We start from the raw sequence: 17,586 nt of genomic DNA on the forward strand, positions 1-17,586 counted from the left end.
AGACCGATTTCGGGTCGGTCTCGAAACAATTTGGTCTTTTGGGACCGGTCTGGAATGGTTGTGTCTTTTTTCAGTCCGCTCTTTCTTTTGACCGGTCCTTTTTCGGTCCGGTCCGCAGTCTTTGGATACGCCTTTTTCGGTTAATTTTCGGTTTTTCTTCCGTTCGGATTCAATATATTTTTGTTTCGGTTTCAAGTTTCCCGTTAACAATTGTATATGATTAACATGATACATTAAGACTTACTAAGAATGATGCACTAAATTTTAATAAAAAGAAGAAAAATGTTACTTTTGAGACTGGTCTCGAGTCGATCTTTGACCAATCTTGAAACGGTCTCGTAACGGTCCAATAGACCGGAATTTTTTAGGGAAAATACCGCAAATAGACAAAAAATGGGGGTCAATTTCGAATTTTAGTCATAAAAATAGGTTTTTCCGGCTATAGACATACATTCCGCGGAGGACCCTCCGCGGACCTCTACAGAATGACGTCATCTCCGCGGACCACCCAAAAGTCTGATTTTTTAATGTTTAAAAGATTGTTCCGCGTAGGCCCTCTGCGGATACATTAACACCTCCGCGGAGTGAGTTGTTTGGCGTTCATAAATTCCTCCGCGGAGAAGGTGACGAGGAGCTCCGCGGAGAGATTAATGTCTCCGCGGAATGGGTGGTTGCAACGCATTTTAGACGGTTTTTTTGATACAAAGTGTTATTTTTCATTTTTTTAGCTCCATTTGGTCGATTATCTATACAATAGATCAGTTCTTTTTCATTTCATTTTAAAAAAAAATATGAGTTTTGTTATTTTATGTACTGGTGGTTTTTGGCAGATAAGTAATGGGATTAACACCTACGTTAGACCAAAGTTTAACAACTTAGGTTTACTGCTTCCGCCAAATTTTGATCGTCGAATATTGTTTGATTTGGTCAAAATTAAGGCTAATGTGTTCAATAGTAATATATCATTGTCATTTCAACACCCGGTTCATGGGTATGTTATGAATATTTTAGACGAAGCAAATGTTCATCAACTCAGAAATGTAATTTCTGAAACGAATGAGATTGTGCATTTGTATTTAGAGGTGTTTCAGGGATTGGTCAAACAGACAGAAGCGGTTGACAAGATTGTACCATACAATGTTGAAAACGTTGTATCTGATAATGTTGAAGAGTGTCCACAAGAAGAAACTGTGGCAGTGAATACGATTGAAGAAAAAAATTTATATGAGTTTGGAAGACTGACTGACAAAACTTTGTCAGACGGTGAAGAGTCAAATGAAGGATGGTCAGAAGATGAGTTCACACACGGGAAAAAAGCTTCAGACATATTTGACGGTATGCCTCCCATACCTGATTGTCCTGATCCTATTGTTGAACCCGGACCATTTCATAATTTAGGTCCAAATGATGATATGTTTGTTCGTCAAACATATGATAACAAACAACAACTAATATTTGCTTTGAGTCTTAAAGCAACCAGAGAAAAGTTTCAGTTTAAGACCAAACATTCTAACAAAAATCGTTATGAGGTATATTGTGAAATTGAGAACTGTAGTTGGCGTTTATATGCAAAACGCCTTGATCCCACTAATGAATTTGAAATCAGGACTTTCAACAACGTGCACACATGTTCGTCATTACAGATACACCCTAATCATAAGCATGCTAATAAAAAAGTGATGGGCACTATATTGCATGAGATTATGGGAAAAACTCGTTCCAAGGTTTGGAGGCCTAATGAAATATCAAGGGATTTGAATGCTTTGCTGGAAATCAATGTAGATTACAAATAAGCTTGGCGTGCAAAACAATATGCTATGGAACTGTTGTTGGGATCCTCTGAAGAATGTTTTTCCAAACTTCCTATTTATTTTCACAATTTGAAGAGGCATAATCCCGGTACAGTGGCCTATATTCAAACAGATTCTGAAGATTGTTTCGAGTGTTGTTTTTATGCCATTGGGAGCACGGTAAATACAAAAAACTTGTTGTTATTTAATATATAATTTTTTTAAAAAAATTATAGAGTGTTTATGTGTTCCATTTTAATATATTGCAGATACGAGCGTTCAAACGTTTTTTTCGTAAAGTTATAATTATAGATGGTGCCCATTTGAAGGCTGATTTTAAGGGAACCATATTGCATGCAGTAACTATGAATGAGAACAACCAGATATTGCCCCTTGCGCACAGAATATGCAAAAAAGAGAGTGGTCTTACTTGGACATGGTTTCTTGAAAAGTTGTATGAATGTGTTGGTGATTGTCAAGAATTGACTTTTGTAACTGATAGGGCCGATGCAATTCGGGTTAGTATTGAAAATGTTTTCTCACATGCTCATCATGGCTTGTGTGTTTTTCATCTACTAGGAAACATAGTACACAGGTTTGGGAAAAATGATAAAACAAAAGTGTTGTTTTGGAGGCTTGTGAAAGCTTACAAAAGAAATGTTTTTTGAAGAATTGTGGTATAGATTTAGTTCTACTAGGCCGCAAGTAGCAGCATATCTAAGTGAAATTCCCCGTGCTAAATGGACTAGAGCATATTCGCTGTCGAAATGGTACGATTACATGACCTCGAACAGTGCAGAGTCCATGAATGCTCTATCTGTAGATGCAAGGAACATTGCCTATAATACCCCTTCTTGAGTTCTTCCGTCGTCTTTCACAGGAATGGTGTAACAAGCGTCGCATCGAAGGAGGTATGAATTTAATTTGGACTTTAATTAGGTCGAATAATAAGTTAATTATATATATCTTCTTTACAGGGAAACGTTCAACAGTGCTAACCGAGTGGGCTGAAAAAGTAGTTAGTAAAAATGAAGAGCGTACGACAGGATGGTCTGTTTCTGGATTTCTGCAATTTCAAGTCTTTGTAGTGAAGTTATAGCATGCTCACAAGGTATACCTCATTTTTCCATTTACCACAACTACAAATACCACGGTCTAATTGGACAGATTCGGTTGTTGAATACTTACTCACTTCATATCTGTCGCCAACAATATGCGTAATCCTACAACCATTCGAGTGGATAAATCTTTTATGAATCACCTTAAGTGCATAAGGGGTTAGAAGACCATGAAAATCCCCTGTGAAATGAACTGAATCAAAAAACAAAAATTATGATGTCATAACGTATAATAACATATCAATTGACCATTTGAGTGATGTCATAACTTATAATTACCTCCAAACGCAGCACGTTGAAGATACACTGCTTGCATCGAGTCATGGACCATTTCAATGATTGTTGTTATTGGAAACTCATGCATGTTTGTTCTTAACCAATTGACAACAACGGGAATGTCAATGAATTTAACATTGAAACGTACTCTTGGAAAACAAGCCCGTACCCATTTTGCAATGGGAATATTGTCAAGCCAATGAAGATCATTCCCATTAACCTCATTTTTTAAGTTGTTCAAACATGCATAAAAATGAGACAAATTATACGCTTTACAAGTCTTCCAGAACAACTGCTCTACGACTGTATTGCTTCCGATGGAAGCGTGTATTTTCTCGGCTATATTTTTACAACAATAGCCATGATATGAATCAGGGTAGACTCTTTGAACTGCAAAGTCTATGAAATCAGACATATGGCTTATGAAACCAACTTCTATATTGTCACCTAAACATTCTTTAAGCCTCCTCATGAACCATAACCATGAATTGTCATGGTTTATGGTTCCCAAAGCAAACGCTATGAGAAGGGGTTCATGATTTCCATCTAAAGCAACCGCAATGTACATGGATCTTACATACGCCCCAATTAGAGGTACTTGACCAACAAATATGATTGGTATCATAGACGTGAGAAATGTGCGAATCTGTAAGTCAAGATAAAAATATTAGGCATATAACAACTTGAAATAACTAAATATTTATTTACTATAAGGGATTACATACCACGCATCCCAATGCCACGAAACAAATTTGGAAACAATTGTACTGATCTTTCGTAATGTACGTGAAGGTGTTAGGATTGGTTCTTTGCAGATTATGGAAAAAAGTTGGTAGGCTGGAGAAACTTTTTCTTAATACCTGATTGACTGAACTCATTTTCACAACTTTCGACACCTTGTAAAAATGAAAATGCTTGTCCAATTTAAAAGGAATTAGTATACATTATTCCGCAGAACTTACTTGTCAGTCCGCGTAAATGACTTGTCAGTACGCGTAACTTATTTGTCAGTCCGTGTAACCTGTTTGTCAGATTATATTATTTGAATGTATGGTTTCGTAACATTTGTTGGTGAATTATGTTTCAAAAAATAAAGGATAAATACCATATTACATATAAATAAAGCAATACAAGAACAATACAAAACGCAGTACTAGTTAAAAAAACGGGACATTTTTCAAAAGATTCCAAGGGGCTTCATACTCGAAACTCTGTCCGTTGCTAATGGATTTGTATTCTTCTTTAGCCGCCTCCAAGATGTCTTCCTCAGTATCATTCACACGATCGTCTTCAATCTTATTATAAAGATCGTTGAATAACACAACTTCTGTTTTCAATTCATACCATTTTACAGCTATATCAAGCGTGCTGCGATGGTTTTCTATGGTGGTTTCAGCGTCAGTGTTGAAGGTATTCGTTAATAGGACCCAAAACATTCTATCCTCCAAACTGGTGTTCTCATAGACATTAATATATGCACGAGTTAGAAGCAAATACTCGTTAGCGGTCCATGGGTTTGAACCCATTGTAAAACATACAAAAGTACATGAACTAAAATAGATTAGATGAAGTGATACGTAATTTTTTTGTCGTTTTATATAGACATGACAGTCCGCAAATATCCAACGATCATCCATGACAATATATAGACCCTTCAACTCCGCAGAGAGCTGTTCTTCAGTCCGCGTTACTGACTTGTCAGTCCGCATAGCTATTCGTCAGTCTGCGTTACTGACTTGTCAGTCCGCGTTACTGACTTATCAGTCCGCATAGCTATTCGTCAGTCCGCGTTACTGACTTGTAAGTCCGCGTTACTGACTTGTCAGTCCGCAAAACGAATGGTCGGTCCGCGTTACTGACTTGTCATTCCGCGTTACTGACTTGTCAGTCCGCGTTACCTATCTTTTTATATATAGTAAAGCACGTATCTATACGTCCGAATTAGAGGTAAGGGATCATTTCACAAAATGGCATCCAATGTACCAACGTCTTCAAATGCAGCTAATCTGTCTAATGCGTCTGCTCCAACAAATGGTACATCTCCATGGACGACAACAGAGGTATTGGTCCTAACACGATGCTGGATTACTGTTTACGAGGGTCTGCCGGTAATGGCTCCCCTTAATTGCCTTATTGGTGATGAATGGTCCCGCTTAGTAGCTTTGTTCAACTATAAGGTGGGACAAGGACAAGAACGATTAAAACCCGATATTGTTAGTAAATGGATGGATTTAAAGACTAAAGTCACATGATACAATCGATGCTACAATTATGAGAAAATGCGATGCTCTGATGCTGATGATGAAGAACTTCTTGAATACGTGAACGGATATTACCTGTGCCAGTTTGATGAAACTGAGTTCGAGTATACGGACGTTTGGAATCTGGTTAGAAATAAACCCTTTTTTATGTAGACGACTCTTTTATTCGTAATGTTCTATGTAATGTTTGTTAATCATTCATCTTTTATTTGTAATGTTTTCTGTAATGTTATTATGTTATTTCAAATGTTTGTTATGTTTTTAATGTATCGTAATATATGTTGGTGAATTATGTTTCAAAAAATATATGATACAAAAGTTGTTTATATTAAACAAAACTACTAAAAACAAGTATTTCATAAAAATGTATACAAACTTCCAAACATCAAGTTATTTAGTATCCCAAATAATATTTGTCATCCTATTTCTGTAGAGAAATCCTGCATCTCTACATGGCTTATCACTCTTCACCGGTACCCCCGAAGCAATCATTTCCATATACATGCTTACGAATACTCCACAATCCCCTCTATTAGTAATATATTCTTGTTGTGGCGCGTCTACAATATCAATAAACTCCACAACTGCGTTGTCTTTGTGTCGATCGGGGAAATCCTTCCAGTAGTCAATGACATCTAGCTCTTCGATTATACTATCCCCAAAACTTTTGAATTCTCCACCAGTCAAGTACGTTGTGAAGTAATTCATACATCGTGCTGAATCATAAATGTGTACTTTCCAAATATCTAAATGTAGCACTGCCAAAAACCAATGGGCATGAGGAACGTTTATGGGGAATAGAACCTGCAAACAAAAACAAATTTAATAGTCATTAATTCAGTTCCTATATAAAATAAATAATTAATAAACTTAACTAACCATATCCACATCCTTCCATTTAGGATGGCCTCCGACACCATTTGCTATATTCCTAAGAAAATATGTTTTTCCGTTTTGCAAATTAAGTTCTTGAGGGAATATCGTCCACCTTGCGTTCGTCGGCCGTCTTTCCATGAGCAAGTCACTCCATATCGCAATATGTTGTACATTTTAAGATAAAAATGTTACAGTTTTTTATATAAATTATCGTCTAAAAATGTAGTTAAAAATTATATTTAACGAATGTTACCGAAGAAATTAACCACCCAGCGTCAGTAACTGCAAGTAACCTCGACCAAAACTCCACATCCAGTGTGAGCATATGCAGCCTATGTTTAGTGTTTAGGTTGGAAGAGATCGTATTCCGTTCTCTCCAAAAACTCAACGTACTGGCAACTTCAACACTGTCGAGCAGGAGATGATTTGAAACATCATTACTCTCTTCATTCACAATGTCTTCATTTGCTTTTTCAGGACTCTTCACCACTTTTTTTTTTCTTTGCTTTGGTGATTTTCTTCAATTTTGGTGTGGATTGCAACTAAAAAATTAACATGTTAAATAATTATCAATACGTTAATATTTTAAAAATATATCAAATTTAAAATATGAGTTTTGTACCACTGTGAACGGAGTCCGCTGATACCATGGAACACTCCTCTTTCGTTGCGGCCTAACAATAGGAGTCATTTCTTTTGTGTGATGTTCACCCACGTCCGATGACGGCTCAACATGCGTAGGTGTAGGCCCAAATTCCCCCTCCAAACCATGAGTACCTATATCATCATAGTCAAAATGTGTATCATGGTAATATTTTTCTTCCTCCTCTTCATTCATCATCTCTTCCTCCTCCTCCACCTCTTCCTCCTCTCGAAACCCTCTATCTGGTTCATCTTTTTTCTGTAATACACGGTCTACTTTAGAACTTAAGTCAGCTACAATGCCTAGTAGACGCTTCACTAATACCTTTGTGCTCGTCTTCTTCTTCTTTACCAATCTTGATGTGTCGTTTGACATATAACTTGTTTCTATTTCAAGATGTTGCGAGGAAGAAGCATTTGTGGCAGATTCAGTCGAAGATGTTTTTATTTCGGACTTGTACATTCTTCTTCGAGCAGGCGAGGCAACATGAGGTGGACTATTTCGGACAGGACTATATTGCCGTGGGGGAGACTCTACAGGGTTAAGAGTCCAATTGACATAACGAACATAAAACGGCAACATCAGCTCCTCCGGGTTTGCCACGACATTAATAGGTTGGTTGTTAGGCTGCAAAAATCAGATTGTTAGTTTAACATGAAAATACATTGGAATTTGTAAATATAGATGATTGTTAATATAAAAAGAATACCACAGACACATTCATTATTCGACAACATTGAACCCAAGATAACGGTGTTTTACTTCTCCACGCCCTCATCCGTGACAATTCTGTCGGCGTGCGTATATAAAACTTGGTTGCCTCTGGGAACGTCTCCAAAATCCATATCTATGAAAAAAAATGTAAGTATCGTTCTATTATACTATAAAATTCATGATACAAACTTATTATATAATAAAAAACGAAGTTCAAATTTTTATAGTATAAAAAACTAAACAATGATAACTATTTAAATGCATTAGAAAGTAACCTTAAAGGGAAGCATAAAACCGGGAACGGTATACTTGTGTACTTTCTTCGATTCGGGATTGGCCTGCTTCAATACTCTAAACTCTTCTATTTTCTTAAACATTCCACGCATCAAAGACGAAGTATATTTCCAGAAATACGTACCCCATGCAAACCTGCAATTTTCAATTTATTTATTATAATTAGTGCATTGCATACTACTGCGAGAATGTCTGTTTTAAATGTAATACCTGTTCCAATCATCTATATTATCAGCAAGCTTGTATACTGCTGCAGGAATGCCCGTTTTAACGTCCCGTCCGTGTAGACCCTTCAACATAAAAACAAGCTGGATAAGCATCACAACATCTTCATCTTGTAGTGCCAAATAATTCGGGGACATAATCAAGTTTTCTAAATCTTTCAGCCGCAAACGTGCATCAGAACTATCTGGGAACAACCGAGCACGGAGATTTGAATTTGACTGGCCCTTTTCGTCATGGAGTAAATCCACATAAGGACCAACTTTTAAACCACAAATGAGAATATATTCAGTTTCACCAAAATCCAACTGGATCCCCTCCATATCAAACAAAAACCTCCTCATTTCAAATTTTTATTGACACCTTACTTCGTGCAACATCATCATATGCACAAGTAAGAGATCACCATGTGGGATATGCATTCCTAAGAATATTCCAAAGGGGGAAACTTCGAATAATACTCGTTGTGATTGTGTTAGGCGCAGAAAATAGTCTTTAATGATAGTCCCCACCACGCCTTTCAAAGTTAAATCCGCTTTTTGATTGAGATCTTCGTGCTACACAACAAAAAAAAATCTTATTTCATTTAAAACATTACTAATTGAAAATAAAAAACAAGGTTCCAAAATTACTTTTCTAATTCGGTTTATGAAATAAATAGCAACATACTTTTTATATATAACTAAGTACACAAAAGAAAAGGGCAGCAAAAGCAGAAAAAAAAATTGTGCAAAAACCATTTTTAATGTCATTCCGCGGAGGCCTCTCTGCGGAGTGACCTCTAGCCTCCGCGGAGACCTGCATTTATTCGATTATAACATTCCGCGGAGGTAACATGTAACACCCGTAAAATTCAAGCCAATTTAAAACTTTTTAAACAATTCAAAACCCATTAGTCATTACAAAATGTTTTCAAAATAGTTTAATATCAGAGTATACCAGAAACAAAGTCATAAAAAGTGAGGAGTTGTACGATCACGCCTTTGCCTTGCCACGATCCCCTGATGCACCTGAAACAATAAACTGAAACTGTAAGCCCGAAAGCTTAGTGAGTTACCCCCAAAATACCGATACACATACAATCCACATAACAACATCAACAATATCATAACATAACAACTGAACAACATGTAATGGGTCCCCAACTTTACATACTGGATTACCCCTGAGCCCACAGTACGAGTCTCCCTTAAGCCCGTAACTGGAATGCTCTCGAGTCCACAGTACGAGTCTCCCTTTAGCCCGTAACTGGAATGCTCCCGAGCCCATAGTACGAGTCTCTCTTTAGCCCGTAACTGGAATGCTCCTAAGGTATGTTGGCTACCGCACGGAGCAGTACAACCTCAACCCATCCCACATAACATATAACATACCACATAACCACTAAGCATGCAATAATCATATAACATCACAGGTAGTCCTACAGGTCTACCTAACTGGCATAACCACTAGCATGCAACACTAACTCATACTCAACATCTAACACTGCTAGGATAACATATCCAATGGGCCGGCCTTGGTGCCTTAGACCCCTTAGTATAGTGAGGATAACTCACCTGGCACTGCTGAATTCCCGCAGGTGAAGCTCCCGCTGCTGGTTGACAGATTCCCGAACTGTCCACATCAAACAATACCCAATTAATAATTGGGTTCCAAGCCCAAGGTCCAACTCTCACTACAAAAGCCCAAAAGTAAAATAATGGGCCAAAGCCCAACATATGGCCCAATTTTCCAAATTGGGCCCAACCCCTTACATGGACCTTACCCTAGGCCCATTAAATTATTTTAGACCATTTGCTTGTTCTTGGATGGCCCATTATTATCCTAATCATCAAAGCCCAATAGAAAGGCCCAACTTAAGGCCCAAGTGAAATTATGGTTTCACATAAAATGATGATTAGGGTTAAGTTTCCTACTTAACCCATTAAGGACTTAATCCATTAAGGACTTAATCCATTAAGGACTTTATTGCTAAGTTAGTTTGCCAATGATTATTATTTAATATTTAAGCTTATTAAATAATTCCCATGTGTGTGTCTCAATCGATTCCCAAAATTAGGGTTTCAAGGCATTAGGGTTTCCAACCCAAATACTAGCCCATTAATCAAATGGTTGGGCTTTTAGGTCTATTAGGGCTTTATTGGGCCTATTAGGCCCACTAGAATATCATTAAGCCCATTAGGGTTTTATTGGGGTCCATTAGAGTCCATTAGGGTTTACAAGGCCCATTAGGGTTCCATTGGGCCCACTAGGGTTTCTTTGGTCCCACATTGTCCAAACATCCCCCAAACGAGGTCCAAACGCAATCAAAGCACACCGCCACCCGACACGGCGGCCGGTGGCGGCAGGAGACGGCAACCACCACCCTAAGGTGGTGGTTTTCAAATTCTTTATTCCATTTTTTTTACAATTTACAATGAAATCACAAATAAACACACACACTACACTAATTAAACACACACAAAACACACACACAGCCACCTTCCATGGTGGCTGGTGGCGACGGAACATGGTAGCTAGCGGTGGCCACTATGGCTGACGGCCATGGTGGGTCTTTTCTTCAATATCCGGCAGCAGCAACTCGCAAAGCATGCGATGCAACAGTAAACACACACAAGGACCCCAGAACCGCTACACCACCACCCACCTAGCGGTTCATGGTGGTGGCAGTCGCATGGTGGTGACCTTAAGGATGAAACCCATCAACAGCAATTTGGTCGGTCCTCCCACGACCACATCGGCGCCCCCTGTGGTTTTCCCTGGTTACGAACGACGTCCGACGTCTGGAGTTAGAAGAAGATAAGGCGGCGATGTAACAGTGGAGGATCTAACCATTTACGAACCACACGCCGGTGTTCGGGGTTCTCGGCTTCTCCGACGGCAGGAGCTACAACGACGACATCATGGTTGTTTTCTGACTAAGAGGGTGAGGTAGCGGTGATGCCATAGCTCTTGGGCGTTTTCTCCGGCCATTCTCGACGTCACAGCCGACATAGGCTGTGATGGTGGTGCTCTACGACTCCAACAGCAGTGGCTGCGACTCGACAGAAGGGGTAGCGGTGTCGGAGATCGGAGGAAGAAGGGATGGCGGCTGGTGTGAAGGGAGGCATAAGGTGGTTATTGCGGCTGAAGTGGGATCCCTTAGAGTTAGGGTTTGACGGGTAAGGAAGATATATACCCGGTTCCATACAACTTTGGCCCATAATTACAAAACCGATCCCTCCTTCTCCATTTCCTTTCAAATTTAATCCAAATGTTACCATTCCCACCCTGTCTCCTAAAATCCTTACAAAATAAATCCGATATTTACTTTTTAACCCCTGTTTCCATAATTTCTTGTATATTATGCCCCAAATAATACCAAACACTCCTTGACTTATGAAAATCTTTACAAATTAAGTCCCAAAATTACACTTTAGCCCCTGGAGGTTCAATTCTTGCCATTTGACTTCCTAAAACCAACACCCACTAATTATTATTCGATCTTGGGCTATAATAGTATAAAATAATCATAATAATTACTTCCCGGGGCTCCTGATTTATTATTTAATTACTCTATTTAAACGGGATGTTACATAACACATCACTCCGCGGAGCACCCTCTGCGGACTGACGTCCCCCTCCGCGGAAATGGATCATCCCAAAAATCGTTCCTGTGATTTGTAAACCTAAAAATTCTAAAACTGTATACATATTCAATGTAATAAAATGGGGTTTCCTCTAATTTGAATCATATTCGACATTTTCGACATTAATAATTAGATGGGAATGTGAGAAATACCCGGGAACCGTATCCATCGGCCATAACATCGGGGAATTCGCGGTCCATCGGTGACGGATTTCAAGTGCTATATACTCGATTTCGCCGGATTTGAAGTCGTTTGACGGCGTATTCCGCCGGATTTGAAGTCTTCGATGAACGACTATGCGAGGCGATGCGGAGTGACGAACACAAACGGGGACCAGTGGGGACCAAAAGAGGACCCCTTCGTTTTTCTCAAAAAAAAGGGTTGAAATTACGAAATTACCCCCTCTACGCGGAGATTTCATGGTTCCGCGGAATGTATGTCTATAGCCGGAAAAATCTATTTTTATGACTAAATTTCGAAATTGACCCAAATTTTTTTGTCTATTTGCTGTATTTTCCCACTTTTTTATAGGACGGTTCATGATGATCATATTTTTTTTTGGTTTTAGTCTTGTTTTAGACCAGTTATGTGGATCATTGTTTTATGGCCCAATAATTTATGGGAAAGTCAATCGCTTAGTTAACAGTGGCCCAAACAGATCCCTTTCAATTTCTGTTGATGTGATTCAGTTTTGAAGAAACCCATCCATAAATCTTGCTATAGATTTTTGGCCGGAGTTCTTACAAAGCCACCGGCGATTTTCCCAACAATTCAGGCCATTTCTGTATCTTTCATTACGTCGGACCATCAAAATGGTTCAAATGGAGTTCCTGGGAATGGACTTCAGCTGCGTGTTTGGATCGTTAAGTGACGGCAAGTTCCCTGAAAAGGACTGCCTGCTTCCTTTGATTTCTAAGCTCCTAGGTTACGCCATCGTCGCTGCCTCCACCACCGTTAAACTGCCTCAGGTTAACCAATTCAATTTGCGTCAACTTTATTTTTCATCACGTTGGTCTCCATGCCTCCCTAGGGTTTTGCGATTCCACCAATTCTTCCAATTATTTGTCAATTGGTTACAAATTGATGTAAATCTCAGATTAATGCAATTCTTCCTTTGATTTTCCAATTTCGTGAACTATTGAGCTCTTGATCATTAGGTTGTAATTATCGATACAATCTTAATCAATTTCAAATATGGTAACGTGTTTTAAATCGATATATACTTAAGCCATGCCGAGTGCACTCTATATCATATTTTGATCTCTAATGCTAGTTTGCAGAAATTAGGACTGGGATTTTGAATTATGTTTTTCTTTCAGATTATGAAGATCATGCAACATAAAAGTGTAAGAGGTCTTAGCGTTATGGCCTTTGAAATGGAAGTGGTTGGTTATACCATTGCTTTGGCATATTGTCTTCACAAAGGTCTCCCATTTTCAGCTTATGGAGAGTTAGCCTTTCTTCTGATCCAAGGTATAGCAAGCACCATGTTAATTTCTAGATAGTTTCACAAGTTCACCACATAAATATGGGAGAATTGTTCAGAGAATGAGGATATGATTAGCTGGCTAATTGCTCTTCAATCTTTATTTTTGGCATGTTTTGTTGATGAACCTTTCTGATTTTATAAGAATTAACATAAATTCGTTCCTACCCTCAGATCATGAGTCTTTGTGAATTTCCATTTTGAATAATGTTCTTCAGGCTGGCTTGATCCACCTGCAATCACACAGTATGGTTATTTTTAGGAATAGGATGGTTAAATGTTGTTTATACACAAAGTAAATCATTTCATTCCAATCTGATCAGTTGGATTTGTGATATTTTGTAATGTGATTTTTTTTTTTCATGGACATTGCAGCTATAATCTTAGTTGCAACCATATATTATTTCTCTCAGCCTGTCAGTAACTCAACATGGATCCGTGCTCTGCTGTATCCTTCTTAGATTCTGATGGTTATTTTATTTCTCTTTAAACACATGATATATATATATATATATATATATATATATATATATATATATATATATATATATATATATAAGAATTTCATTTCCTCAATGAGACTGCGACAGATATTGTGGGATAGCACCAACAATCTTAGCTGGGAAAATTGATCCCCTTCTTTTTGAAGCCCTATATGTAAGTTCTTTCTTTTAACTTATTTTTGGAATTTGCTAATTTACTTGATGAAACTGTTGGTTTCAGGCATGCCAGCATGCAGTCTTTTTCTTTGCCAGGGTCCCTCAAATTTGGGAAAACCTTAAAGTAAGTTGTTGATTATATTATATATCTACTGTTTTGTTTGTCGAAAATTTTCTGCACATGTGTTCCTAAAGTGTAATACACTTTCTTAAGTTTTTCATGTTAAATACTTTAATTAAATGAAGTCTTCATTTTGAATACTTCAAATGACTAACTGACAGCAAGTCTTGGTCTCATTTTTTTCCACCTTTTGTCCCATTGACATCGGTCCAAAATAATACAGTACAGTTTGTTATATTATGTCATGGTCCAAGTCTAGTATACATCAAATACAGTAGACATGCCACATTTTTTGGTTTTTGTGAATGAGTATGTTATGTTTGAGCAGAACAAAAGCACAGGGGAGCTTAGCTTCATAACTTCATTTATGAATTCTCTTGGCTCTATAGGTCAGTTCTACTTGTTTCTTATTGTCTGTCTGTGTCCAATATAATTATATACACAAATGCTGATATGTATGTATGTGATCACTGATTTTGCAGTAAGAGTTTTCACCAGCCTCCAAGAAGGAGCCCCAACAAGTGGTATGTATGCAAACAATTAAACATTCCCATTTTTGGCTTATTAATAATGTTTAATGTTTAACCCAAATCATTATAAGTGCTGATATCCTTTGCTCTGTTTGAAGTTGTGATGGGTTCTGTTATCGGGATATTGACAAACGGTGCAATCTTAACCCAAATCATCATGTACCAGAAGCCACAGCCACCCAAGAAAGTGAGGAAGAAAGCAGATTAGATCATACCACCACCACCATCTTTATATTTCCAAGTTTTACACCTGTTTGTTTCTATCTAGTATTTCCAAAAATGTTTATTATCTTTGATTGTTCTCTTTCTCACATCAGTGATCAGACTAGTCAACTCAAATACTTATACAACGCTTCGGTATTTATTTTCATCATCATGATATATAAAAAGAAAAAACAATCTTTTGACATAAATATTTATACCCAACATAAAAAGCAACATAATCATTTTGACAACATCTCTTTCCTAATGACTTTGTGAAGCCGAAGCGCCATTAAAGCTTGACCACCGTCTCAAAGTGCAAGAAACTAAATTTCTCCCAGATGTAAGCCCCAACCTTGCCTTCAATGATGTTGACCTCCTGTTACTGCTAGAACCACCATTAGCACCTCCTCCAATGTCACTAGCTGCTGGTGGTGGTTGTTGGTCCTCCACCACCACCTCAACGGTTGCATTCTGGTTTTGATTTTCAACCACCAAAGCATCCAAATTCACAGCTAATGATTCCCGGCTAGCTCTCAACCAGCCTACACCGTCACAGGTGACTCCCTTGCACTTCTTCACCTTCACCTTCACCAAATTAGGGCACCCAAGTGCTAAAGCTTCCATTCCATGATCAGAGACAGGGCAACTCTTGATACATAGCTTCCTCAACGCCGTGCATTTAGCAGCTATGCAAGAAATCTCGACATCACCTATGGTTTCACTCCCACATAACGCCAATCGCTCTAGCTTCTGGCAGTTTGAAGCCAATGGCGATATACTTACACGGGTAAGATTCACACCGATAAGTACCAGCTCTTGAAGGTTAGTGCAGTATTTTGCTACACTGATCAAACCTTCATCGTTAATCTTGTTTGTTTTCCACCCGTCGATATGAACCTTCCTCAGAAGCTTACACTTCTCCGCCATAGACGATAGCCCCAAATTAGTACATTCAGGTGTTTTTATGAGGTGAAGGATTTCTAGATTTTCACAATTCGAAAGGGCTGCAAGACCAATATCGGTTACCTGAAGCCTCTCCAGATGCATCTCACTCAATCCCTTGATGTTATTCGTAACAAGTTTCAGAACCCCATCCCACTCTCCGGAACATCTGAAAAGTCTTAGGGTTCTAAGATTTTTGGATCCGATTATCAGCGGAGCAAAACATTGTCCGTTGTAGAGATCCTTCAAAGAAATCATCTTAAGAGACGATGACGCTGAACCAGGTCTAATCGGCTCCGTCGAGTCTCCATCGGCGATGCCGCGTAGCCGCTTCACCGATAAATCTTCCAGGGACGAGCAATTATCGACTACAGCGTTCATTCCTTTAGCTCCAAAAGTGCATGATCCAACCGACAGCTTCTTCAATTTCTTACAATTCATGGCAAAACTCTCCATGCCTGAATCCGTTAACTGTCGGCACGATCGGAGCTTAAGGCGGGTAAGGTTTTGACAACGAAGAGAGATTAGAATGAGAGCATCATCGCCGATGCTCACCGATCTACGGTCGCATTTGAGAGAAAGCTTCGTGACGGCGTCAAACCGAGAAAAAAGCGATGGCACCGCAGATAGGAGGTCCGATTGGGCATTAAGGGAGAGTCGGTGACGACTCTGTCCCTCGACCTCGAGCCAACGCCGGCAAACGAGCGAAGATCGTTTCCGATCGCCTGGTGCAAGGAACTGAAAAACGCAAGCCAAACAATCATCTGGAAGATTCGATATACCGTTGGCAACACAAAGACCATCGTCAATCTTTTTCCCCATTAAAGGAGAAAGAAAGACCGACAAATCTTGTTGCGCCATTGATCCACAACTTTGATAAATAACGTCGTTTCGACGGCAGCTGGGGACTCCGGCAGTGGATGAAGGCAACTGGCCCATCCACGGCGGAGAAATATTCTCCGGCAGCCGCAGAAAGACAAAGGAAATGACTGTTCCTTGAATCGCGTATTTATTGGATGCCAATCTTCAACGTCGGGCTTCCGGGCCTTTGGATTTCAGAATCCGAATAAAATACGGACTTTAAAACATTATAAACCAACATATGCAGCAATATTCGTGTGGGGGAAGGCTCAAGATAAACTACCATGAGCTCACATTCTATTTATTGCAACTTAATTCCATTACGTTAATCGCGTGGCAATGTGGCATGTAGTTGAGAAAGCAAATGGCATGATGCTTACTTTTAATAAAGCATTAAACAAACTTATTTGCATACATATATTGTTTTTAATAAAATAAACTTTAGATATGCGTTTTTATTTTATTTTATTTTATTTTATTTTATTTTATTTTATTAAATACCCCCAAGTTACTTAAAACTTTTAGAAACTATTGGTTTTCTTTATAATTGTCAAATATTAACAGTTCAAAATTAGTCTAAAATTAAAACCTATCACGTGAATACAATTTGAAAGACAATTCAAATGAATTCTCTTTAAATATGTATATATTTGGTCGTTTTAACATATTCAACACTTATGAATTAGTCACTTATAAACCTGTTTTTAAAATAATATATTAGTTATTGATTTGGTCAGCATGAGAAAAGTTTATGTGATGGGTCTTGGAGAGATGCTATGATGTGACGGAACATGTTGGTTATGGTGTTTGGTGCGATTGGTTTTCGTATGAGCTAGACTATCTTGGTTCATACTCTAAAACAATGTCTAACCACAATCTATCATATAAACCGGTGTGAATGAATAATTGTGTTACATTATTTATATTATATCAAAATAATTATAAAAAAAACTACCTACA

General features: G+C 38.4%; 3 protein-coding genes and 1 pseudogene across 5 annotated transcripts; 1 reads left to right on the top strand and 3 right to left on the bottom strand.

Annotated features, from left to right (window-relative positions):
- Positions 1 to 2,883: 2,883 nt before the first annotated feature.
- Positions 2,884 to 3,752, bottom strand: LOC145113237 (uncharacterized). The gene is made up of 2 exons (XM_079049347.1): positions 3,188 to 3,752; positions 2,884 to 3,101 (listed from the first exon to the last, which is right to left on the bottom strand). The coding sequence occupies exons 1-2, from the start codon at positions 3,750 to 3,752 to the stop codon at positions 2,884 to 2,886; spliced, it is 783 nt and encodes a 260-aa protein (XP_078905473.1).
- A 2,001-nt stretch (positions 3,753 to 5,753) lies between these two features.
- On the bottom strand, positions 5,754 to 11,324 carry LOC145111440 (uncharacterized). Of its 3 annotated transcripts, XM_079047824.1 has the most exons (10): positions 10,676 to 11,324; positions 9,751 to 9,808; positions 9,134 to 9,204; positions 8,656 to 8,751; positions 8,183 to 8,262; positions 7,954 to 8,107; positions 7,674 to 7,811; positions 6,944 to 7,591; positions 6,325 to 6,863; positions 5,754 to 6,249 (listed from the first exon to the last, which is right to left on the bottom strand). In XM_079047824.1, exons 3-9 carry the CDS (start codon positions 9,146 to 9,148, stop codon positions 6,795 to 6,797), a joined length of 1,200 nt encoding a protein of 399 aa, XP_078903950.1. In that variant the 5' UTR covers positions 9,149 to 9,204; positions 9,751 to 9,808; positions 10,676 to 11,324; the 3' UTR covers positions 5,754 to 6,249; positions 6,325 to 6,794. The 3 variants fall into 3 exon arrangements, with proteins under 3 accessions (XP_078903950.1, XP_078903901.1, XP_078903863.1); XM_079047775.1 differs by lacking the exons at positions 9,751 to 9,808; positions 10,676 to 11,324 and having other exon boundaries at positions 6,944 to 7,222; positions 7,289 to 7,591; positions 8,183 to 8,751; positions 9,134 to 9,153; XM_079047737.1 differs by lacking the exons at positions 9,751 to 9,808; positions 10,676 to 11,324 and having other exon boundaries at positions 8,183 to 8,751; positions 9,134 to 9,153.
- A 1,165-nt stretch (positions 11,325 to 12,489) lies between these two features.
- LOC145111648 (Mannose-P-dolichol utilization defect 1 protein) lies at positions 12,490 to 14,992 on the top strand. The gene is made up of 8 exons (XM_079047930.1): positions 12,490 to 12,791; positions 13,143 to 13,296; positions 13,685 to 13,757; positions 13,900 to 13,966; positions 14,033 to 14,092; positions 14,418 to 14,478; positions 14,572 to 14,613; positions 14,718 to 14,992. The coding sequence occupies exons 1-8, from the start codon at positions 12,636 to 12,638 to the stop codon at positions 14,825 to 14,827; spliced, it is 723 nt and encodes a 240-aa protein (XP_078904056.1). The 5' UTR covers positions 12,490 to 12,635; the 3' UTR covers positions 14,828 to 14,992.
- On the bottom strand, positions 14,962 to 16,845 carry LOC145111593 (F-box protein SKIP2 pseudogene; annotated as a pseudogene).
- Between the last annotated feature and the right edge of the window lie 741 nt (positions 16,846 to 17,586).

The sequence above is a fragment of the Lactuca virosa genome, chromosome 1 (assembly GCF_052849685.1).
Source record: "Lactuca virosa cultivar CGN04683 chromosome 1, Lactuca_virosa_CGN04683_v6, whole genome shotgun sequence".
Classification (NCBI taxonomy): Eukaryota; Viridiplantae; Streptophyta; class Magnoliopsida; order Asterales; family Asteraceae; genus Lactuca; species Lactuca virosa.

Coding starts and splice junctions, on each gene's coding strand:
- LOC145113237 (XM_079049347.1), bottom strand. CDS start 3,752: ATGTACATTGCGGTTGCTTTAGATGGAAATCATGAACCCCTTCTCATA. Junction 3,102..3,187: donor TCAACGTGCTGCGTTTGGAG/GTAATTATAAGT, acceptor TTTTTGATTCAG/TTCATTTCACAGGGGATTTT.
- LOC145111440 (XM_079047737.1), bottom strand. CDS start 8,538: ATGAGGAGGTTTTTGTTTGATATGGAGGGGATCCAGTTGGATTTTGGT. Junction 8,108..8,182: donor AATATAGATGATTGGAACAG/GTATTACATTTA, acceptor TGAAAATTGCAG/GTTTGCATGGGGTACGTATT. Junction 6,864..6,943: donor AGCGGACTCCGTTCACAGTG/GTACAAAACTCA, acceptor TTAATTTTTTAG/TTGCAATCCACACCAAAATT.
- LOC145111648 (XM_079047930.1), top strand. CDS start 12,636: ATGGTTCAAATGGAGTTCCTGGGAATGGACTTCAGCTGCGTGTTTGGA. Junction 13,967..14,032: donor TTCTTTTTGAAGCCCTATAT/GTAAGTTCTTTC, acceptor TGTTGGTTTCAG/GCATGCCAGCATGCAGTCTT. Junction 14,093..14,417: donor AAATTTGGGAAAACCTTAAA/GTAAGTTGTTGA, acceptor ATGTTTGAGCAG/AACAAAAGCACAGGGGAGCT.